This window comes from Mytilus trossulus, chromosome 8 (genome assembly GCF_036588685.1).
Source record: "Mytilus trossulus isolate FHL-02 chromosome 8, PNRI_Mtr1.1.1.hap1, whole genome shotgun sequence".
Lineage (NCBI taxonomy): Eukaryota > Metazoa > Mollusca > Bivalvia > Mytilida > Mytilidae > Mytilus > Mytilus trossulus.
Genome location: NC_086380.1, coordinates 78,839,381 through 78,861,537, shown reverse-complemented (window position 1 = coordinate 78,861,537; position 22,157 = coordinate 78,839,381). Strand labels below are relative to the sequence as shown.

At 32.5% G+C, this 22,157-nt stretch overlaps 2 protein-coding genes across 2 annotated transcripts in view; both read left to right on the top strand.

Moving 5' to 3' along the window:
• Positions 1-14,711, top strand: part of LOC134728049 (uncharacterized) — a 64,493-nt gene extending 49,782 nt beyond the window's left edge. The window contains exons 6-7 of the mRNA XM_063592448.1: positions 8,874-10,094; positions 14,589-14,711. Of these exons, the coding sequence (XP_063448518.1) occupies positions 8,874-10,094; positions 14,589-14,711 (1,344 nt within the window). The remainder of the gene's footprint in view (positions 1-8,873; positions 10,095-14,588) is intronic.
• A 1,972-nt stretch (positions 14,712-16,683) lies between these two features.
• Positions 16,684-19,715, top strand: LOC134682156 (uncharacterized). Its single transcript, XM_063541731.1, has 2 exons — positions 16,684-16,786; positions 18,661-19,715. Exons 1-2 carry the CDS (start codon positions 16,693-16,695, stop codon positions 19,467-19,469), a joined length of 903 nt encoding a protein of 300 aa, XP_063397801.1. The 5' UTR covers positions 16,684-16,692; the 3' UTR covers positions 19,470-19,715.
• Positions 19,716-22,157: the final 2,442 nt, after the last annotated feature.

Sequence of the window (22,157 nt, the reverse complement as noted above, 5' to 3'; positions counted from 1 at the left end):
AGTATCTGTAGAAGTAGTATCTGTAAAAGTAGTATATGTGGAAGTAGTATCTGTGGAAGAAGTAGCTGTAGAAGAAGTATCTATGGAAGGAGTATCTGTGGAAGTAGTATCTGTAGAAGTAGTATCTGTAGAAGTAGTATCTGTAGAAGTAGTATCTGTAAAAGTAGTATCTGTAAAAGTAGTATATGTGGAAGTAGTATCTGTGGAAGAAGTATCTGTGAAAGAAGTATCTGTGGAAGGAGTAAATCTAGGGGTAGTATCTGTGAAAGGAGTATCTGTGGAAGAAGTATCTGTGGATGGAGTATCTGTAGAAGTAGTATCTGTGGAAGTAGTATTTGTAGAAGTAGTATCTGTAGAAGAAGTATCTGTGAAAGTAGTATATGTAGAAGAAGTAGCTGTAGGAGAAGTATCAGTAGAAGTAGTATCTGTGGAAGTAGTATCTGTAGAAGAAGTATCTGTAGAAGTAGTATCTGTGGAAGAAGTATCTTTGGAAGTAGTATCTGTGGAAGAAGTATCTGTTGAAGTAGTATCTTAGGAAGTAGTATTTGTAGAAGTAGTATCTGTAGAAGAAGTATCTGTGAAAGTAGTATTTGTAGAAGTAGTATCTGTAGAAGAAGTATCTGTGGAAGTAGTATCTGTAGAAGTAGTATCTGTGGAAGTAGTATTTGTGGAAGTAGTATCTGTAGAAAAAGTAGCTGAAGTATATGTGGAAGAAGTATCTGTTGAAGTAGTATCATCTGTGGAAGTAGTATCTGTGGAAGAAGTATCTGTTGAAGTAGTATCTTAGGAAGTAGTATTTGTAGAAGTAGTATCTGTAGAAGAAGTATCTGTGAAAGTAGTATTTGTAGAAGTAGTATCTGTAGAAGAAGTATCTGTGGAAGTAGTATCTGTAGAAGTAGTATCTGTGGAAGTAGTATTTGTGGAAGTAGTATCTGTAGAAAAAGTAGCTGAAGTATATGTGGAAGAAGTATCTGTTGAAGTAGTATCATCTGTGGAAGAAGTATCTGTAGAAGTAGTATCTGTAGAAGTAGTATCTTTGGAAGTAGTATTTGTAGAAGTAGTATCTGTAGAAGAAGTATCTGTGAAAGTAGTATTTGTAGAAGTAGTATCTGTAGAAGAAGTATCTGTGGAAGTAGTATCTGTAGAAGTAGTATCTGTGGAAGTAGTATTTGTGGAAGTAGTATCTGTAGAAAAAGTAGCTGAAGTATATGTGGAAGAAGTATCTGTTGAAGTAGTATCATCTGTGGAAGTAGTATCTGTGGAAGAAGTATCTGTTGAAGTAGTATCTTTGGAAGTAGTATATGTGGAAGAAGAATCTGTAGAAGTAGTATATGTAGAAGTAGTATATGTGGTAGTAGTATCAGTGGAAGTAGTATCTGTAGAAGTAGTATCTGTTGAAGTAGTATCTGTAGAAGAAGTATCTGTAGAAGTTGTATATGTGGAAGTAGTATTTGTAGAAGTAGTATCTGCAGATGTAGTATTTGTAGAAGTAGTATCTGCAGATGTAGTATTTGTAGAAGTAGTATCTGTAGAAGAAGTATCTTTAGAAGTAGTATCTGTAAAAGAAGTATCTGTAGAAGTAGTATCTGTAGAAGAAGTATATTTGGAAGAAGTATCTGTAGAAGTAGTATCTTTGGAAGTAGTATATGTAGAAGTAGTTTCTTTGGAAGTTGTTTATTTGGAAGTAGTATCTTTAGAAGAAGTATCTGTGGAAGTAGTATTTGTAGAAGTAGTATCTGTAGAAGTAGTATCTTTGGAAGTAGTATTTGTAGAAGTAGCATCTGTAGAAGAAGTATCTGTTGAAGTAGTATCTTTGGAAGTAGTATATGTGGAAGAATAATCTGTAGAAGTAGTATATGTAGAAGTAGTATATGTGGTAGTAGTATCAGTGGAAGTAGTATCTGTAGAAGTAGTATCTGTTGAAGTAGTATCTGTAGAAGAAGTATCTGTAGAAGTTGTATATGTGGAAGTAGTATTTGTAGAAGTAGTATCTGTAGACGAAGTATCTGTAGAAGAAGTATCTGTAGAAGTAGTATCTGTAGAAGAAGTATCTGTATAAGTAGTATCTGTGGAAGTAGTATCTGTAAAAGAAGTAGCATCTGTAGAAGTAGTATATGTGGAAAAAGTATGTTGAAGTAGTATCTGTAGAAGTAGTATATGTAGAAGTAGTATCTGCAGAAGAACTAGCTGTAGAAGAAGTATCTATGGAAGGAGTATATGTGGAAGTAGTATCTGTAGAAGTAGTATCTGTAGAAGTAGTATCTGTAAAAGTAGTATATGTGGAAGTAGTATCTGTAGAAGTAGTATCTGTGGAAGTAGTATTTGTAGATGAAGTATCTGTTACAGTAGTATCTGTGGAAGAAGTATCTGTGGAAGGAGTATCTGTAGGGGTAGTATCTGTGAAAGGAGTATCTTTGGAAGAAGTATCTGTGGATGGAGTATCTGTAGAAGTAGTATCTGTGGAAGTAGTATTTGTAGAAGTAGTATCTGTAGAAGAAGTATCTGTGAAAGTAGTATATGTAGAAGAAGTATCTGTAGAAGAAGTATCTGTAGAAGTAGTATCTGTGGAAGTAGTATCTGTAGAAGAAGTAGCTGTAGAAGAAGTATCTGTAGAAGTAGTATCTGTGGAAGTAGTATCTGTAGAAGTAGTATCTGTTGAAGTAGTATCTTAGGAAGTAGTATTTGTAGAAGTAGTATCTGTAGAAGAAGTATCTGTGGAAGTAGTATCTGTAGAAGAAGTATCTGTAGAAGTAGTATCTGTGGAAGAAGTATCTTTGGAAGTAGTATATGTGGAAGAAGTATCTGTTGAAGTAGTATCTTAGGAAGTAGTATTTGTAGAAGTAGTATCTGTAGAAGAAGTATCTGTGAAAGTAGTATTTGTAGAAGTAGCATCTGTAGAAGTAGTATCTTTGGAAGTAGTATTTGTAGAAGTAGTATCTGTAGAAGAAGTATCAGTTGAAGTAGTATCTTTGGAAGTAGTATATGTGGAAGAATAATCTGTAGAAGTAGTATATGTAGAAGTAGTATATGTGGTAGTAGTATCAGTGGAAGTAGTATCTGTAGAAGTAGTATCTGTTGAAGTAGTATCTGTAGAAGAAGTATCTGTAGAAGTTGTATATGTGGAAGTAGTATTTGTAGAAGTAGTATCTGTAGACGAAGTATCTGTAGAAGAAGTATCTGTATAAGTAGTATCTGTGGAAGTAGTATCTGTAAAAGAAGTAGCATCTGTAGAAGTAGTATATGTGGAAAAAGTATCTGTTGAAATAGTATCTGTAGAAGTAGTATATGTAGAAGTAGTATCTGTAGAAGAAGTAGCTGTAGAAGAAGTATCTATGGAAGGAGTATATGTGGAAGTAGTATCTGTAGAAGTAGTATCTGTAGAAGTAGTATCTGTAAAAGTGATATATGTGGAAGTAGTATCTGTGGAAGTAGTATCTGTAGAAGTAGTATCTGTGGAAGTAGTATTTGTAGATGAAGTATCTGTTACAGTAGTATCTGTGGAAGAAGTATCTGTGGAAGGAGTATCTGTGGAAGAAGTGTCTGCGGATGGAGTATCTGTAGAAGTAGTATCTGTGGAAGTAGTATTTGTAGAAGTAGTATCTGTAGAAGAAGTATATGTGGAAGTAGTATTTGTAGAAGTAGTATCTGTGGAAGTAGTATTTGTGGAAGTAGTATCTGTAGAAGAAGTATCTGTAGAAGAAGTATCTGTAGAAGTAGTATCTGTGGAAGTAGTATCTGTGGAAGTAGCATCTGTAGAAGTAGCATCTGTAGAAGTAGTATATGTGGAAGAAGTATCTGTTGAAGTAGTATCTGTAGAAGTAGTATTTGTGGAAGTAGTATCTGTAGAAGTAGTATCTGTAAAAGTAGTATATGTGGAAGTAGTATCTGTGGAAGAAGTAGCTGTAGAAGAAGTATCTATGGAAGGAGTATCTGTGGAAGTAGTATCTGTAGAAGTAGTATCTGTAGAAGTAGTATCTGTAGAAGTAGTATCTGTAAAAGTAGTATCTGTAAAAGTAGTATATGTGGAAGTAGTATCTGTGGAAGAAGTATCTGTGAAAGAAGTATCTGTGGAAGGAGTAAATCTAGGGGTAGTATCTGTGAAAGGAGTATCTGTGGAAGAAGTATCTGTGGATGGAGTATCTGTAGAAGTAGTATCTGTGGAAGTAGTATTTGTAGAAGTAGTATCTGTAGAAGAAGTATCTGTGAAAGTAGTATATGTAGAAGAAGTAGCTGTAGGAGAAGTATCAGTAGAAGTAGTATCTGTGGAAGTAGTATCTGTAGAAGAAGTATCTGTAGAAGTAGTATCTGTGGAAGAAGTATCTTTGGAAGTAGTATCTGTGGAAGAAGTATCTGTTGAAGTAGTATCTTAGGAAGTAGTATTTGTAGAAGTAGTATCTGTAGAAGAAGTATCTGTGAAAGTAGTATTTGTAGAAGTAGTATCTGTAGAAGAAGTATCTGTGGAAGTAGTATCTGTAGAAGTAGTATCTGTGGAAGTAGTATTTGTGGAAGTAGTATCTGTAGAAAAAGTAGCTGAAGTATATGTGGAAGAAGTATCTGTTGAAGTAGTATCATCTGTGGAAGTAGTATCTGTGGAAGAAGTATCTGTTGAAGTAGTATCTTAGGAAGTAGTATTTGTAGAAGTAGTATCTGTAGAAGAAGTATCTGTGAAAGTAGTATTTGTAGAAGTAGTATCTGTAGAAGAAGTATCTGTGGAAGTAGTATCTGTAGAAGTAGTATCTGTGGAAGTAGTATTTGTGGAAGTAGTATCTGTAGAAAAAGTAGCTGAAGTATATGTGGAAGAAGTATCTGTTGAAGTAGTATCATCTGTGGAAGAAGTATCTGTAGAAGTAGTATCTGTAGAAGTAGTATCTTTGGAAGTAGTATTTGTAGAAGTAGTATCTGTAGAAGAAGTATCTGTGAAAGTAGTATTTGTAGAAGTAGTATCTGTAGAAGAAGTATCTGTGGAAGTAGTATCTGTAGAAGTAGTATCTGTGGAAGTAGTATTTGTGGAAGTAGTATCTGTAGAAAAAGTAGCTGAAGTATATGTGGAAGAAGTATCTGTTGAAGTAGTATCATCTGTGGAAGTAGTATCTGTGGAAGAAGTATCTGTTGAAGTAGTATCTTAGGAAGTAGTATTTGTAGAAGTAGTATCTGTAGAAGAAGTATCTGTGAAAGTAGTATTTGTAGAAGTAGTATCTGTAGAAGAAGTATCTGTGGAAGTAGTATCTGTAGAAGTAGTATCTGTGGAAGTAGTATTTGTGGAAGTAGTATCTGTAGAAAAAGTAGCTGAAGTATATGTGGAAGAAGTATCTGTTGAAGTAGTATCATCTGTGGAAGAAGTATCTGTAGAAGTAGTATCTGTAGAAGTAGTATCTTTGGAAGTAGTATTTGTAGAAGTAGTATCTGTAGAAGAAGTATCTGTTGAAGTAGTATCTTTGGAAGTAGTATATGTGGAAGAAGAATCTGTAGAAGTAGTATATGTAGAAGTAGTATATGTGGTAGTAGTATCAGTGGAAGTAGTATCTGTAGAAGTAGTATCTGTTGAAGTAGTATCTGTAGAAGAAGTATCTGTAGAAGTTGTATATGTGGAAGTAGTATTTGTAGAAGTAGTATCTGCAGATGTAGTATTTGTAGAAGTAGTATCTGCAGATGTAGTATTTGTAGAAGTAGTATCTGTAGAAGAAGTATCTTTAGAAGTAGTATCTGTAAAAGAAGTATCTGTAGAAGTAGTATCTGTAGAAGAAGTATATTTGGAAGAAGTATCTGTAGAAGTAGTATCTTTGGAAGTAGTATATGTAGAAGTAGTTTCTTTGGAAGTTGTTTATTTGGAAGTAGTATCTTTAGAAGAAGTATCTGTGGAAGTAGTATTTGTAGAAGTAGTATCTGTAGAAGTAGTATCTGTGGAAGTAGTATTTGTAGAAGAAGTATCTGTTAAAGTAGTATTTTTGGAAGTAGTATCTGTAGAAGTAGTATCTGTAGAAGAAGTATCTGTGGAAGTAGTATCTGTGGAAGAAGAATATGTGGAAGTAGTATTTGTAGAAGTAGTATCTGCAGATGTAGTATTTGTAGAAGTAGTATCTGTAGAAGTAGTATCTGTAGAAGTAGTATCTGTAGAAGAAGTATCTGTGGAAGTAGTATCTGTGGAAGAAGTATCTGTGGAAGTAGCACCTGTAGAAGTAGTATATGTGGAAGTAGTATATGTGGAAGTATTATCTGACGAAGTAGTATCTGTAGAAGAAGCATCTGTGGAAGAAATATCTGTGGAAGTAGTATATGTGGAAGTAGTATCTGTGGAAGTAGTATCTGTATAAGTAGTATCTGTGGAAGTAGTATCTGTGGAAGTAGTATCTTTGGAAGTAGTATATGTAGAAAAGTTTTTCTGGTCAAATTCCTACGATTTATACTTATTTTATTTTTATTGATCATTATGTAGACATCCATGGTGACTGTTCCCATGCTACAAGAAGCGTTCCCCAGCTTCCAAAATTTTAAAATCAGGTTGACGTCTAACCTGACCTTATTATCCTACCCTTACAAAAGGCAGCTAAATTCTCCTAAACATCTGCATATTAAAGCTCATACGAAAAGGCCCATGGTAAATAAAATGTACAAACGTACATGTAAATTCCTAGCATTCCCGGTCACAGCCTTATGATATATCTACATAATGTAGGTCTAAAGTTTTATTCAGATATAACAGTATTATTAAACTATGTTCAATAGATTGCATAAGAAAGCTAATTTATAGTGAAGATTGAAGTGTTGGTTGTATCAAGCGACCTCGTGTGCTGTATTTAGGAGAGTTATGTACAACATTGTCTAAAACTGTTTCATCTTCAGTGTAAGAAACGGTATTGTATTCTTCTGCGTTCGAGTTTTCATGTTCCAGAGATCCTTGATCCATTAAGGTCGCGAGGCTTGTATCGACATTAGACAGTTCATTTCGGAAGCCGTTTCCTTCTACTCTTTTTAAATGGTCTACGTGATTTTCATTTTCTTTGTTTGACTCGACTCGATCTGATAAGTGACCTCAGAAATTTTTCTTATAATTTTATACGGACCGGTCCAACCGACGCCTAATTTCCGTTTTGCATGTGGGGGATACCAGTACCATACTAACTGGTCCTTTTTGAAGGAACGAATTTTAAGCTTGACGTCATAAAAACGTTTTTGTCGAAGAAAACTTGCCTCTAATTTCTCGTGGGCAGAAGAAAAAGACTCTTGCATAGCATCCTTAGATATAGGAAGATGTGGTGTGAGTGCCAATGAGACAACTCTCCATCCAAATAACAATTTAAAAAGTAAACCATTATAGGTTAAAGTACGGCCTTAACCCATTCTATATATTTAATAGGACATTCAAACTCTGTTTCACTAGGCGGTGAGCCAGCAATTATGTATATAGGCAGACATACTTCCCTCCCCAGTATAATTAAATTTGGTGTACACTTGGTACGTTCGTGTACCGCGGCACGATATGCCATCATTATAAAAGGCAAGTGGTCGTAAAAGTCTGTGTTGTTTAGAGTTATATATAAAGATATGATGACTCTTGTGGTGGGGGAATAGTGTAGCGGGGTTGTTTCCCCTCAGTACAGGTAGAACATATAAAGCCAGTCTTAATCAACTAAACTAGGGAATCGATTCTTTGGCTCAGTGGGTTAACGCACTGACTGTCACGCAGGCGACCGGGGTTCGAATCCCGGTGGTGACGATGCAAATATGTAGAGTAGATACGTGCTCTCCGGTTATAAATGTTTGCTTTTAATTGCGGCTTCCTGAATCCCTATCAAATTGTCCACTTGTATTTTTATTTATCTGATGAGTTAATCCTTTTTCAACTGATTTTGATAGTTTGTTCTTATATTGTACTGTTATACTACTGTCACAGTAAAGGCTAGAGTTGGGATCCTGTTTGCATGTGTAACCCCGTCACATTCTGTATGTATATGCCTGTCCCAAGTCAGGAGCCTGTAATTCAATGGTTGTCGTTTGTTTATGTGTTACATATTTGTTTTTCGTTCATGTTTTGTACATACATAAGGCCGTTAGTTTTCTCGTTTGAATTGTTTTACATTCAATTTGTCATTTTGGGGCCTTTTATGGATGACTTTGCGGTATTGGTTTCGCTCATCGTTGAAGGCCGTACGGTGACCTCCAGTTGCTAATTTCTGTGTAATGTCTCTAGTGGATAGTTTTCTCTTCGGCAATCATACCAATTTTTTTTAATATTAAACTGCACAATGTTCTTAATTATTAAATGTCAACATTTCTTCAACGTTTGTAACTGTCAATGAAATATTGGAAAATAAGCTCAATTTATCAATGACAAGAAATTAAGTAAAAGGATTTTACGTCATTTTGTTAGTAAGAAAAATTTTACGGAACAACATTATTTTAACCGTGGAAAACATTATTAAAAAGATGTAAAAAGTAAGACAAGAAACTTTCAAATCACCACATGTACGCCTACTAGTAGTTTATGATAAGACGATGCTTTATGAAAAAAACAGAGACCAATAGCCTTACCTATGTTTGCATAAACAGTCAGTCTGTTGAACTATATTTTAACATTAGTGTTAGTATTTGGAGATTTGGAAAATAAAGATGAAAAATATAATGTTTTAAATGTTACCATCATTACACTTAATTTTACAATTAAATTTGACTTGATTTTCACGAGCAAAACATTGCTGTCGGTGAAAGTTTTTTGTGTGTTATTATTAGACGCAATATGTGTTTGTAAGATTTTGAAGGTTATACATATAGCCTTCAGAAGTTAAAAGTAATCATTTGTGAGTCTAAAATGTATTTCTATAAAATCAAATGGTTTAACAAAGGTATTTTTATTTCTGTTTCGTTTTTTATTGCAGATTGAAGATAGGAAAAAAAAATATATCGAAAGATTTAAAGAAGTTTTTGGAAAGCAAGATAAAGTTAATCACAATAGAGGCATTTTCTTTATTTCTAACACAGAATTTCTTAATAGCGACTATAAAAAATTGAAAGACAAAGTCTCTGATGTTGCGAAAGAGATGATGTATTTTGCCGATGAACTTCCTATGCGGTGGATTGAACTTGAAAATGCATTAAGCGTGTTGAAAGACGACTCAAAACAGAATATATTGTCATGGCAGACCTGTGTGAAATTAGCCGAAATAGTTACAATCAAAGAAAAAGAACTTCTTCCTTTCCTTACTTACCAGCATAAAATTGGAAACATTATTTTTTTCGCGGACATAAAGGATTATATAATTTTACAGCCAGATTGGTTAGTTCAGTGTTTCAGGTGTCTGGTATGCGATAACCATGAACTAAAAAGAAATATTGAAATAGTAAAGTTAACTGACTGGCACAATCTGGAAAAGACAGGACAATTATCTGATAACATTATTGATAGGTTTTTTGAAAAAGAACCTGACTTAGAGTTTGGAAAATATAAAACTCACATACTTAATGTGATGGAAAAATTTGATATTATAGTGAAACCCAAGTTTACAGCTTCCAACAACGATTCAAGTCTGATACAATATTCATACTATATGCCATGCATGATTACCACGCAGTCGGCTTCTCTCGATATAATTAAGAAAATTTTCGGAAAAATTAGGTCTTCGCCATGGTTAATACTTGAATTTGAATTTCTCCCCCTTGCTTATTTCAATCATATTTTATTTTATTATATTAAAAGATATACGGTATCTGAAGATAAAGAGAGTCGAAAAACTTTATATAGAGGAAAAGCATTGGTAAATTTAGATAAAACTGAATCAAGAAAGTTATTGATCTGTTTCTCAAAGAATGTTATAGCCTTACAGGTATGGTTATTAGCTGATGTCAAGTTTACCCGATACGACATTATTGTTAAAGAACTATGTAAAACAATTGAAGAGTTGCAGAGAAAATTAAGTCAAAACATATCTTACGATATAAAAGCGAAATGCAAAAAGGGGGATTACTCTAAAACACAAGGCAGAATTTCTTATAAAGAACTAGATGAAAAATGTGAACAAGGACGCTACTATTGTCTTGAGCATAATGTTACACATAGTAGGATTGATGTAGATAGTACCTGGTTTCAGTATGCTGACAAAGTAAGTATGATGTGCTGTTTAAGTGTACAATTTTTCTGCTTTTTTTGTATTTTCATGAATTGAGGTTGCTTTATTGGGCTTGTATTAATATAGAATATTAAGTTCTAATAAAGACCACTAGCTGTTTCATTAACTAGTAAATATGATATGGAATTTGAATAAACTTAAAAGGTGTTGATGATATCCTCTCTTTCAATTTCTCAAAATTTGTAAAAATGAAAGTTAATAAATCTTTTATTTTAATGGCACATTCAGACTAGTAAATATTAGTGTCCTAAATTAATCTTCGTTTCTTAACAACACCATTCTTCTATGTTTATAGAGTAACCAACAAATCTCACCGTATTATACAGTTTCGTTATTGATCATATGTACCGTAAGCTATTTTTGACATCCCATGGAAAAAAAAGTCCATTAAAAAAGTCGAAAACAGTCCCTTATATGCCCCCAAAAAACTTTAAAATAACCACGAAGCTGTTTTTATGTAATTAATTTAATGATAGTGAGCCTTTAAGTTAAATTAAAAGTCATTATATAAACTAAGATATCATTGCAATGAAATATTTGTATATTCAATCTTGCAAATAACTAGGCGCCCACTTATGGACCAAAGGTAGCACCGATTCTACGGTAGGATCTTATTATTACGATGTTAGTGTACACTAAACTGCGGGACAAAGGAATATTCATGTTTTATGCCCCATCTACGATAGTAGAGAGGCATTATGTTTATTGGTCTGGGGATCTGTTCGTTCATTCGTCTGTTCGTCCGTCAGTTCGTCCCGCTTCATATTAAAGTTTTTGGTCAAGGTAGTTTTTGATGAAGTTGAAGTCCAATCCACTTGATACTTAGTACACATGTTCCCTTTGATATGATATTCTAGTTATAATGCCAAATTAGAGTTTTTACCCTAATTGCATGGTCCACTGAACATAGAAAATGATAATGCGAGTGGGGCATCCGTGTACTTGAGACACATTCTTGTTGTTGTTGCAAACATTTATAAAAGCGAGATAAAGACAAAATATTTCGTTTTTTTTTTTCACTCAGTGGTTCAATTTGTCAAAAAAAGCTGATCACACATTTTTGAATAAATACTTTTGAAACTCAATAAAATAAATTGAACAGTCATATTTTCGAAATAGCCAACACTTTTCTGTTAAAGATTTATCTTATTTAACGAAAAATCATCATGGATTTTTTTTTCTTGATAAATTAAACATGTTCAGAATGTTAAAACACTCGTATCAACGAGAAAGAATAGTGAATCTTTCATTATTATATCCGTATATTCGAAGTAGTCCGTGAGTATAATACACGGACGTAAAACTAGTGTTGTCATCCGTGTCCTGCAATATCTATCATAATGCTATGTCACATAAGCATGTATTTCAATGTAAATGTAAATGAAGGTATATTATTGTATATGTTGCACCTGGTAATACTCCATTCATGTAACCAACCACCTGATAGTTGAATTGGTAAATACATGTGTTCAAAGCACTAGTTATATCATTCTGTACAGAGTGGTCGTGATTTGAGGAAGAAATAAAAGACTACACATCCATCATCTATAAATAACGTAACCTTCTCGTATATAGTGATTGACAGAAGAGGTCGCTTACCTTGATCTATATGCGTATTCAACAAAATAGACGAGAACAGAATTTATGACTAAAAACTGTTTTGTTGAACTTGTTGTGCTGATTATTTAGTCGGTTTAATTTCTCTTTATCTTCTTTCGTTTTTTGTGCACACCACAGAAGAGGGTTTAACAAATCATTACTGTATGGGGAAAAAATATTGCCTCGCAGACAATTAATGTGATTTAAAGTGTTCTCCCTATTATACTTTATATCTTTTACGACGAAACACAAATGAATGGTAGAAAGTAAAATCACAAAAATATTGTACTCGGAAGAACGGAATGTCCCTATTCAAATTGCAAAATCAAATAGTAAAACACATCAAACGAATAGACAACAACTGTCATATTCCCGACTTGGTAAAGGCATTTTCAAATGTAGAAATGGTGATTGTTCGTGGTTATATATCGCTAAACCTCTCACTTGTATGATAGTCGCATTAAATTCCGTTAAATTTACAACGATGCGTGAACAGAAACGACATCATTGGTTAAATAGTCAAAATATGGTTACAGCAGTCATCACTGTATTAAAATATCAAAACGAAACAACATTTACAAAAAGAAAACAGCATCTATAAAATTAAAAGGCACATTCATTGTCATAATTGTTTCAGCAAAGTAAGATTTTTTTCCGATACACTATTGGTTTTTAACAATCTTCTGTGGTTTGAACAGAACACGAAAGAAGATAAAGAGAAATTAAATCGATTGAAATACTAGTCATTAATGGGCTAGCATTCTTGAAAGAAGTTGTCTGAAAGTTTTGTCGTGCATGTTTGTATAATTTAAATTAAAAGAGCTCATCATTCTAAATTTTCTCTAATAATAACCTTATTTCAACCTTATGTTCTAATGCCAGACATGTCGGCCATCTTGTTTGGCAGCCGGGGAATTCGGACACATTTAAAACAAAAATACCTCAATGATGAGTGTGGCTAAATTTGGTTAAAGTATGGCAATAAGTTTCATCGTAGAATATTTTTGTAAAAAAACTGGACTTTTTTGACTGACCACAGTTAATGAGAAAAAGGTGAGCTAAAACATTACGGTGACCGTGTTGAAACCGTGAATACCTAATGATTTAAAGTTTTAAGATATTCAAATTCTACACTTTAAAGTCATAAGAAACCTCAAATTAAAAAAAAAATAATGCATATGTTTTTTTATGACTCAATGGATGCTTTTCATAATAAAACTTATGTACATATATTTTTTTCTAAAGAAAATTCTTTAATTTGTTCATATTTGGAAGATGTTTACTTTCTTTTAATTGATTCCTTCAAGGAAGCAATTCCCCGACATATTTTCTGTATGCAAACTGACCTCATTGTGACCCATTTTGTAAAAATTCGGTGATCGAAATACGCATGGATGTCCTTAAAATAAACTATTAAAAATCTGATTGTACATGTTAAACACATGCTCAATATCAATGATTTTTGTTGTTTGTTGGTAAACAGGTGACAATCGTTAAACTTGGCATCAAAACACGATATTTAATTCCTTGCCATATTTTCACAACAACACTGACCGATTGAAACAAAAATGACGATTATACGAAATTTATGCGAAAAAAATGATAAAATCGTGCGCAGACGACTAAGTTTATGCATTATTTGTTAAGTTGATACGGAATACCTTTTAGCAAGTTCATAAAATCTTTCGGAATATTTTTAGAAAAAAAGTCGAGACGTTCTTTGACATTAATCTTCTAACGTTTTGGAAAGTCTGAGTAGCAAGTGCAAGCTCTTGGATATCGAACGAATTTAAAAATGTATATTCGATATGCATGTGTAGTTGGTCTATTTCTGCCCAGGTTGTTAAATTTTATAATATCCAAACTAAAATTGTATCGTTTGTCATTGCTTTTTTGTCATAGAATTTATTGTTGAAGTGAAATACGAGGTATGTGTCTAATATGAGACAGTGGTAGCTGTGTCTGTTGTCTCCTTTATGTCTATTTCTTAAAGCTACTTTAATCAACCCAATATGCAAAGTTTGGATTGATAACAAAAATATTATCATCAATATTTCTGAATTTCAAATTAAATGATATTTCTTCTTTGATCTTGTTTTCTGTAAAATGTTTCTGAAGGAACTTGGACTCGTATGAAAATATGAAATATACGGAGAGAGGCGCATGCTTCTTTTAATGCGAATGCCGACAGAAAATTTAATCTAACACATATGTTCAAATGTGAATAAGAAACGTCATCATACTGATCACTTGTTCCTCAGTGTAGCATGTTTTATCAATTTGATCACTATTAACGACGTGTGCCCGTACGCATATCTGTCAATTATCTCATTATTAGGGGAGGATTTTCCTCATGGAGGCTCCCGATTGAATTTTTTTGAAATAGCAATGTTTACCATTATCTAAAGCAAAACAATCAACTTTACCATGCATTGGTATAGCATTGTTAAAGTATGAAGAAGCAAATAAACAGCTAAACAATAGTTTTGAAGGCCCCTTGAAAGGTTGTGTAGGACTATGACAGCCATTTTGCAAGTAAAACCCCAATGGGCAGTTTGAAATGTTGGAAGGTATGATACGATATCCCTTAGAAATACTTTTGAATTTCACATGGGGAATGTTGGTAAACAGGGTTAAAAATGCAAAGTTTGTTGGAATACAATTTTCACAAAGATTGAGATTTAAAGATATGGACAACTTCTTATGTCATTTTATTTAACAATCCACATATGGCTAGTACCACTGCACGAATAATAATTTAATGGTAATTCTGAAGACCCTTTTATCCACGAATGTGACATATCGAAAATTAACACCATATTTGAACTTATGCCATATGTAAATCTGGATCTGTTTATTCTTTCGCAGCATATGCAATCAATCCTAGTCTGGTACAAAGATGGAAATTGGCCGAGAGATACTAAAGGAACTTACAAACTCAAATTTCGAATTAAATCATACAACGACACGAAACCAAAGTATAGGACTTAGAGACAAACAACAGAAAAAACACTACTTAGAAAACTAACGACATAGCAACACGAACCTTGTAATACGTATGACATACTTAATAGTGTCATAGTATAATAGCAATTAATTAGACATACTGAATTTCCGAAAATTGTAGTAGTATTGTTTTGGCGCTTGGGTGCTGTTATCGCATTCCATCTTTTGTGTGCATTTGGTTGTTGGTGTCGAGTATATCCCTATTATAACAAAAACAAGAACCAATCAAAATATTACTACATGTATCAGGCAAACTGCATCAATATATCAGGTATCTACACCAAAAGTAAGCCTACGAATCTGTCAAGAATTTACAACAGTTGTAATTACATCTCACAGAAACAATCACTTATCTATCATTAAGTATATATAACTATAAATGTGACATAAGGGAGCTACCGCATTGATCCTGGCTTTTCGTATGAAAATGTGGCAATGTTTTAACAATTTGTGTCATCGCAAACACTATAAGTGTGTTGCAATCATGATATCCTGTTTATGTAGTGCAAAGTTGGGTGTAAAAAAGGCATATATCATTTTGATGATGAAAAAAATCAACCTTGTTTATCTGATGGTCTTTCAAAGTCAAATGTTTGAACTCACATTATGTAAAGTGTTAATATAGTCTGAGCAAAAGGATAATAAGAATACAAAAAGTTCTAGACAATGCAGTCGCCAACATCAGTCTACATTTGATTTAAAAACCCATGATTTAGTACAGACACAAGTAAGTTAAAATAAAACGCTTAGTGTATACTTACACAACTCACTTTTGTGTGAGCAAATTGTATGCTTAAACTAAAGTATATCAGTATGAATTCTTTTGCATATATTTTGTCATTGTATTTATCTTGATTGTCCTTGACAATTTGAATGATAATGCTTATGTATAGTTAAACCTAAAGTGTAGTTGCATCATGTATCGTTATCGTGTATGTGTTTCTTTGTTCGTGCGTTGTATTCAATAAAAGTACTCATTGTTACAGGAAATGGCGAAATTAAGAAAAGAGCAGGCTGAAAATAATCCAAGGAATAGTATATTAGGTAATTGACTGACAGAAAAGAGAATTATGTACAAACAATTATGCAATAAATAAATGAGACAGAAATTAACAACTATAGGTCACTGCACTGCCTTTATCAATAAGCAAAGTCCATACCGCTTAGTCAGCTATAAAAGGCCTCGAAATGGCAATGTAAAAGAATTCAAAGAAGGAAACTAACGGCCTAATAATTTATGTTCAAAAAATGAACGTAACACATATGTTCTAAATTAAGTATACAACTAAACATGTTAAATGCCTCACTTCACAGAAATGTTACCACTGTACCTGCATGTGGAATCATTCATCACTGCATTTGCAAATTTATGTAGCGGTGAATTGAGAGGGGGGCAGAGGGCCAGAGTGTCTGGTCCCCTTTTGGGGAAAAAATAGGTTGATTATATAAGCAATCACTGAGGCATGACTGGAGTGGGACGCCTCTTAGGCAGTCAGTGCCCTTACCCCTCTCCCTTTTAATGGAAATTTCACTGTTTTGCGTATTATATTATGGATCGGTTATAAATGAACTTTTAATTGATGATTCTGAGAGAGATTACGTTCCATCCACATTTATATAAGAAAACATCAAATAACATGCAGTTTGAAAAATGTATACAATGACAGACAAGTTTCTCTATATATAATTTGTCAAAATTTTACAAGAATTAGAATCTTAATTAAAGAATTAACAAGGATCTAAATGAACAACCAAATATCTAATTCGTTGAAAATATTTAAGATATGCATAGCACTTATATCCTGTACTGAAGGGTTAATGCCATTCAAAAAATAATTATTAAACAAAAATGCAATAATTAACAACAACAAAATTGTACGCTGTAGTGTGCATTAATTTAAATTCAATTTTAACACATGTATATGATGTTTTGAGATTTATCTATTCTTTAATAGAAATTATTGAAATGTGGATCTGTCCTGAATGTTTTATGGAAAATAGTGCTAACAATGAATCGTGTAGTAAATGCCACACCATTAAGATAGACACGGATCCAAAAGGTAAGAGTTACTGCGCATGCTCGAAGAAATATTGATTCAAAAGTACAAAAATTACTAGGAAATAGGAATAAGCGAATTTGGTATAAATGCCAATGAAACAACTCTCCATCAAAGTCACAATGTGTAACAAGTAAAACTATTATAGGTCAATGTACGGTTTTAACAAAAACCTTGATTCACATCGAACAGCAGGCTATAAAAGGCAACAAAATGACTGGTGTAGAAAAACTCAAACAGGAAAACCGACAGTCGTATCTTAATATAAACGAAACCCACTGAATAGAAGGTGACTTTGGACATGTACAAACAAATGCAGCGAAGTGAAATAGCTTTTAACTTTTAATTGAAAAAGCAAACATTCACAATTAGAAATATATACCGGTAATTTAAACATTAATAAAACGCTTTCTTTATAGATACATTTTGTATATGTTTGATTGTACGCGAGTACGTCATTATATCCTGTAAGATTTTGTTCAATATTTTCAAGTTTAAATAGCAAATATGGATTGATATTCGATATAATTCACTCCTGAATACAAAAAAAAAAAAAGATTAATGGATCAAAATATCTAAAATGAGATAATTTTATGAAATAATAGACCTATGTCTTGTAACTTTACTTTAAGGTGGTACCGAACACTACAGGGAGATAACTCTGTAAAGTCAGCTAAACGTTTTAATTACGTTGTATTGTAAAGGGAATAGTAAGCTTCTCACTGATCAAAGTTGACGTTTGTCAAACTGCTATATAACCAGTGTATTTTTTCTGACAAAACGGTTGGTTCAAAGTTTTTGATATTTTGATATTTTTGTTAAAGGTTCAAAGTAAATACATTGTCAAAATTTTATGAAAATTAAACGAGCCAAATTAATTTTAGTGAAAGTGTTGGGTACCACCTTAAGGAAGAAACATGCACGCGGATATTTTGATAGCAAAATATCTACACCCGTGAAGATTTTTAGATAGCAAGTGTTTAAGCCTGCCTAAATGATAAAATCTAACTAATCAAAATGTATATTAATAATGTAAAACCCTCAATCAATAAAATATATTCGAAGACAATTGAATTCCGTCCTGGTCAGTCGAATTGATTTTTTTTAAATAAAAAACATATTATAAAAGTCGTGTGTGATTCGACCTATTCTTTTAAAAAGTGATGTCAAACGTACAGTTTCATGCAATTACGGTCGTATAATATGTGCATACGCGTGCGGTCGTATAATATGTGTATACGCATACAGTCTAGTACGAACTAGATCATAAATGTATTTGAATCAGTATGGTGTAATTTTAGGCGAACACATTTGTTATTGACTTTTACAGATTAATATTATTACAATTAGATGAAAAAGAGAATAAGTGAACATTCCCGTTTGAATGGTTTTACACTAGTAATTTTGGGGCCCTTTATAGCTCGTTGTTCGGTGTGAGCCAAGGCTCCGTGTTGAAGGCCGTACTTTAACCTATAATGGTTTAATTTTTAAATTGTTTTTTGGATGGAGAGTTGTCTCAATGGCACTCACACCACATATTCCTATATCTATTCAATGTTTTACAATTAGATATGTTAATCAAATACACAAAATATGATTTCACTGCAATGGTTTGTTTAATACATATATACATGCATGGTTTATACGCTGTGGTCGTCTCATGCAAAATCTATGTGACTGTTCAAAATGAGAAACAAAACACTCAATTAAATCGTTAAACAGCCGAAAGAAAAAATTGCAGGCGGTAAACAAATTCCATATTAAATATATTTAAGAAATGTTGCAACGTTCAAATAGTTTAAGTGGTAAACTGCAATATATATATTAAACAGACGACTGTTGAAAAATCACATTTGATTCCTAGTTATTTATTTCAGAAAAAGAACCAACCAAAGTAGAAGCATTCGCCTGGGATCAAGCATCTGTCAAACACAACCTGCCTGTTTCTGTCAATTTGAGAAAACACATCAGTATAAAAAGGGATGATCATTCTCAACATATTTATAGCTGTATCAAAATAGGAAATACATTACTGTTTACGGACTTTATAAACAAACGACTTATTATTTGTAATGCATATGGTACTGATATTCATGACATTCCGCTGTCCTATTCTCCATATGCTATAACACAGATAGACAGTAATACTGTAGCAGTATCCTGTAAAGGCAAAATCATATTGAAAATAGATATATCTACATGTTCTATCACCAATGAAATCACCACCAGTCGTGAAAGCTTCGGAATATCATATTATGATAATAACTTGTACATTGTTATTGACAGATGCTTAATGCATGTGATGGACCTGCCATCTGAAGAAAAACGTACCATACCTTCCCCTTTAGAGCATATCGTCGACATAACTGTAGACAAAAACAGGATGGTTATTATAGAAAGGACGTCAATATACTGTTGCTCGTTAGATGGAACACAAATTTGGAAAACCAAAAAGGATAATTTGGAAGATTTTCATAGTGTGACAACAGATGATGAGCAGAATGTGTATGTGACGAATTTTAAGAAAAATAACGTATTAGTAATATCTGATGATGGTGAACATTACAGAGAACTTTTTACTGATTTAAATGAATTGAAAGATCCGTGGGGAATTTATTTTGACAAAAAAGATAAAATTCTGCTTGTATGTAATGATCATGATGCTTTTCTTTTTGATGTCAGATAAGAACAAAAATGATTATGAATAATTGGTTAGACAATGAGGTTCTTTCAGATTCTGGTCTGTTTGAACGTTAAGGTCCGTTGAAATAAATATTGTATTTGTTCTGATTATTATTGTGTTTCACCATATTTTGTTCTTGCAATAAAGTATCATGTTGCAATATGTCGCTAATAAATTACTGATAAGGTATCGTAAAGTGTTTGCTCTTTCAAATTACAACCGGCTCAGCCGATTTTTTTTGTAAGATTTATTGCCTCAATCCTTGTCTATCTGGTGTTACTTCTTCATAACTGATTGGCAAGTTTGGATCGCATCAACTCATGAAGTTGTATAGGTCTTACCTAAATTTACCAAATAAATTTGGTTGTATGTTTTTGTCGTTTAATCCTGAAATCTTTTTTTTTATTTGAGGCCCCTCGGTTCAAAAAAGGAAATAAGAAAAGAGTTAACGGTCATATTCTCATATGCTTTTTCCTTATTTTTACATTTCTTTTGACACTTTTTAAGATTAAATTGAAAATTTTGTTTTATTTAAATGAAGAAGTACAAGTAATTTATAATCCGCACGTCATGATTATTTTTTTTAAATAGTGTAAGTCTTTGATAGAAGTAGCATATCTAAGAACATGAAGAAGTTATTTAAAAATAATTACAAAATTAACAATTCATAGAGTTTATAGAAGTTTGGATAATACTATAACATGTGTATAATACGCTTCTCAATGCTGAATTAAGTTAGTTATTTACTTTAATTATTAGTTTTGAGAACTGTGTAACACGTAGATGTATTGTAGACATTGGTACAGTAAAATTCATATAAATAATTATCAATATGATTTATTATCTTCAATGTTGGACTTTTTACGCATTCATCTTTAACAGTATTTCAAAACGTGATAAAAAACAATGTTAAGAACAATTTTACTAGTATCAAATTACTAAAAACCGATAAAATCACTTTAAAAATATGCGAATAACTGTTTCTTATATTTATATAAATTAAAGGTGGTTCTGAACACATGCAATAGTCTATGTTAGTGTATTCATAACAAAAGTGGAGTACTTTTAAGTTTATTCGGAATAGAGGCTAACGTTCCGTCAACTTGGGTGTATAGCTTTAAATGAAAACAGAAAATACGTACCAATCTGAGGTGATTTTTAAGTGATGTTTATAGTTTTTTTCCATGTTGACACTTTTGTACTTTTACAGCACTATCCCAGGTTAATGGACTGATGGGGTAGGGTTTGTTGAGCATTCACAACAAGTTTATCCCAGCACATTCTTTATTTGCCTGCGCCAAGGCAAGATCATGCAGTTTATTGATTGTCGTTTGCCCATGTCTGTCGTAATTGTTTTATGTAAACTGATTTGTTATAAGTTAGGCCGTTATTTTTTTCAATTGAATTGTTTTGTATTTTTTGTGTCAGGGCCTTTTTATAGGTCTGTTCAATTTCATATTATAGATTAGAAATATATATTTCTGTCATCGTTTTAATCTGTATAAAAATGTGTTTTTCGTTGACCGAATCAGTCAATTAAATGGTTGACCTTTGCTTTACTTTCAATGTTAACATTCGTTTATTTTAAATAATTGATCATGCATAATGTATGCGTTATTCATTTCTGGATAAAGGGCTTAATTGAAGGTCACACGAATACGGATTCAATGAGGTCGAATTATTCACTTGCAAGGCGTTAATTTATCATCATTGATTCTTAGCTTATTTGGACAAAATTGAAGGCTTTATATATATATATATATATTTATCGCTATTTTGTGCATTTTTTCTTTGATCTTTTTTTGTGATAATTTTCATATCATGCTACTCGACTGAGATGGAAAATTATCTCCAGTAACTAAGCATGCACGTGGGGTTGCTATCGAAATTGACATGAAATTAACACGAAATTGAAAACGTCGTCATAGGTAAAATAGCGATAAAAAGATTATCACTGTTCATCTCAACTCGATTGCCTTTCTCGCTTTCGCCGTCCCGGCTCAAGCGAGAAAATCAATCTCGTTGAGATGATCACCGATGATCTATAAATCTCGTACCTGGCGACACACAAAATTACAAAGTAGATTTAAATGGACCTTATTTCGACGTAAACATTAAATGTGATTAGACAGAGAAGACCGCTTATAAATACATATACAAACATTAAGACGACCTTTTTCCAAACTGGTTTTAAAAAAAGGAAAAAGATACCGACTTTATAAAATTATTTATCTTTTTTTAACCTGCACAACCAGACGTTCAAATTGTTAGATTTACGAAAAGAAAATACTTCTATATTGAATGTCCATGTGACAAAAGAAACAAAGTTTGAAAGCACATGATTGTTACAATATCTTTTTTTTAACAATATCCATCAAATATTAACATGTGTTAAATTTCAATTTGACAATTTTATAATGCAATTATCTCTAAATAATAAACGTAAAACATCGTTTTATTGCATGTATATTTCTAGTTAGACAGTTTTACACATAATTATTTAAAATGAACGATTGCTGTTTAGAAATACATTTTTATCAGTATCGTCACCGGCATTGTTTTGGTATTGATTTTCCCGACTTTTTCATAAGAAGACTGAATGTTCTGTGGATCTCTGACATCGGTTTAGTCACTGTATATTGGATTATATTTTTATACATCAATTTATGTATTAAACCAATTTCATTGAAT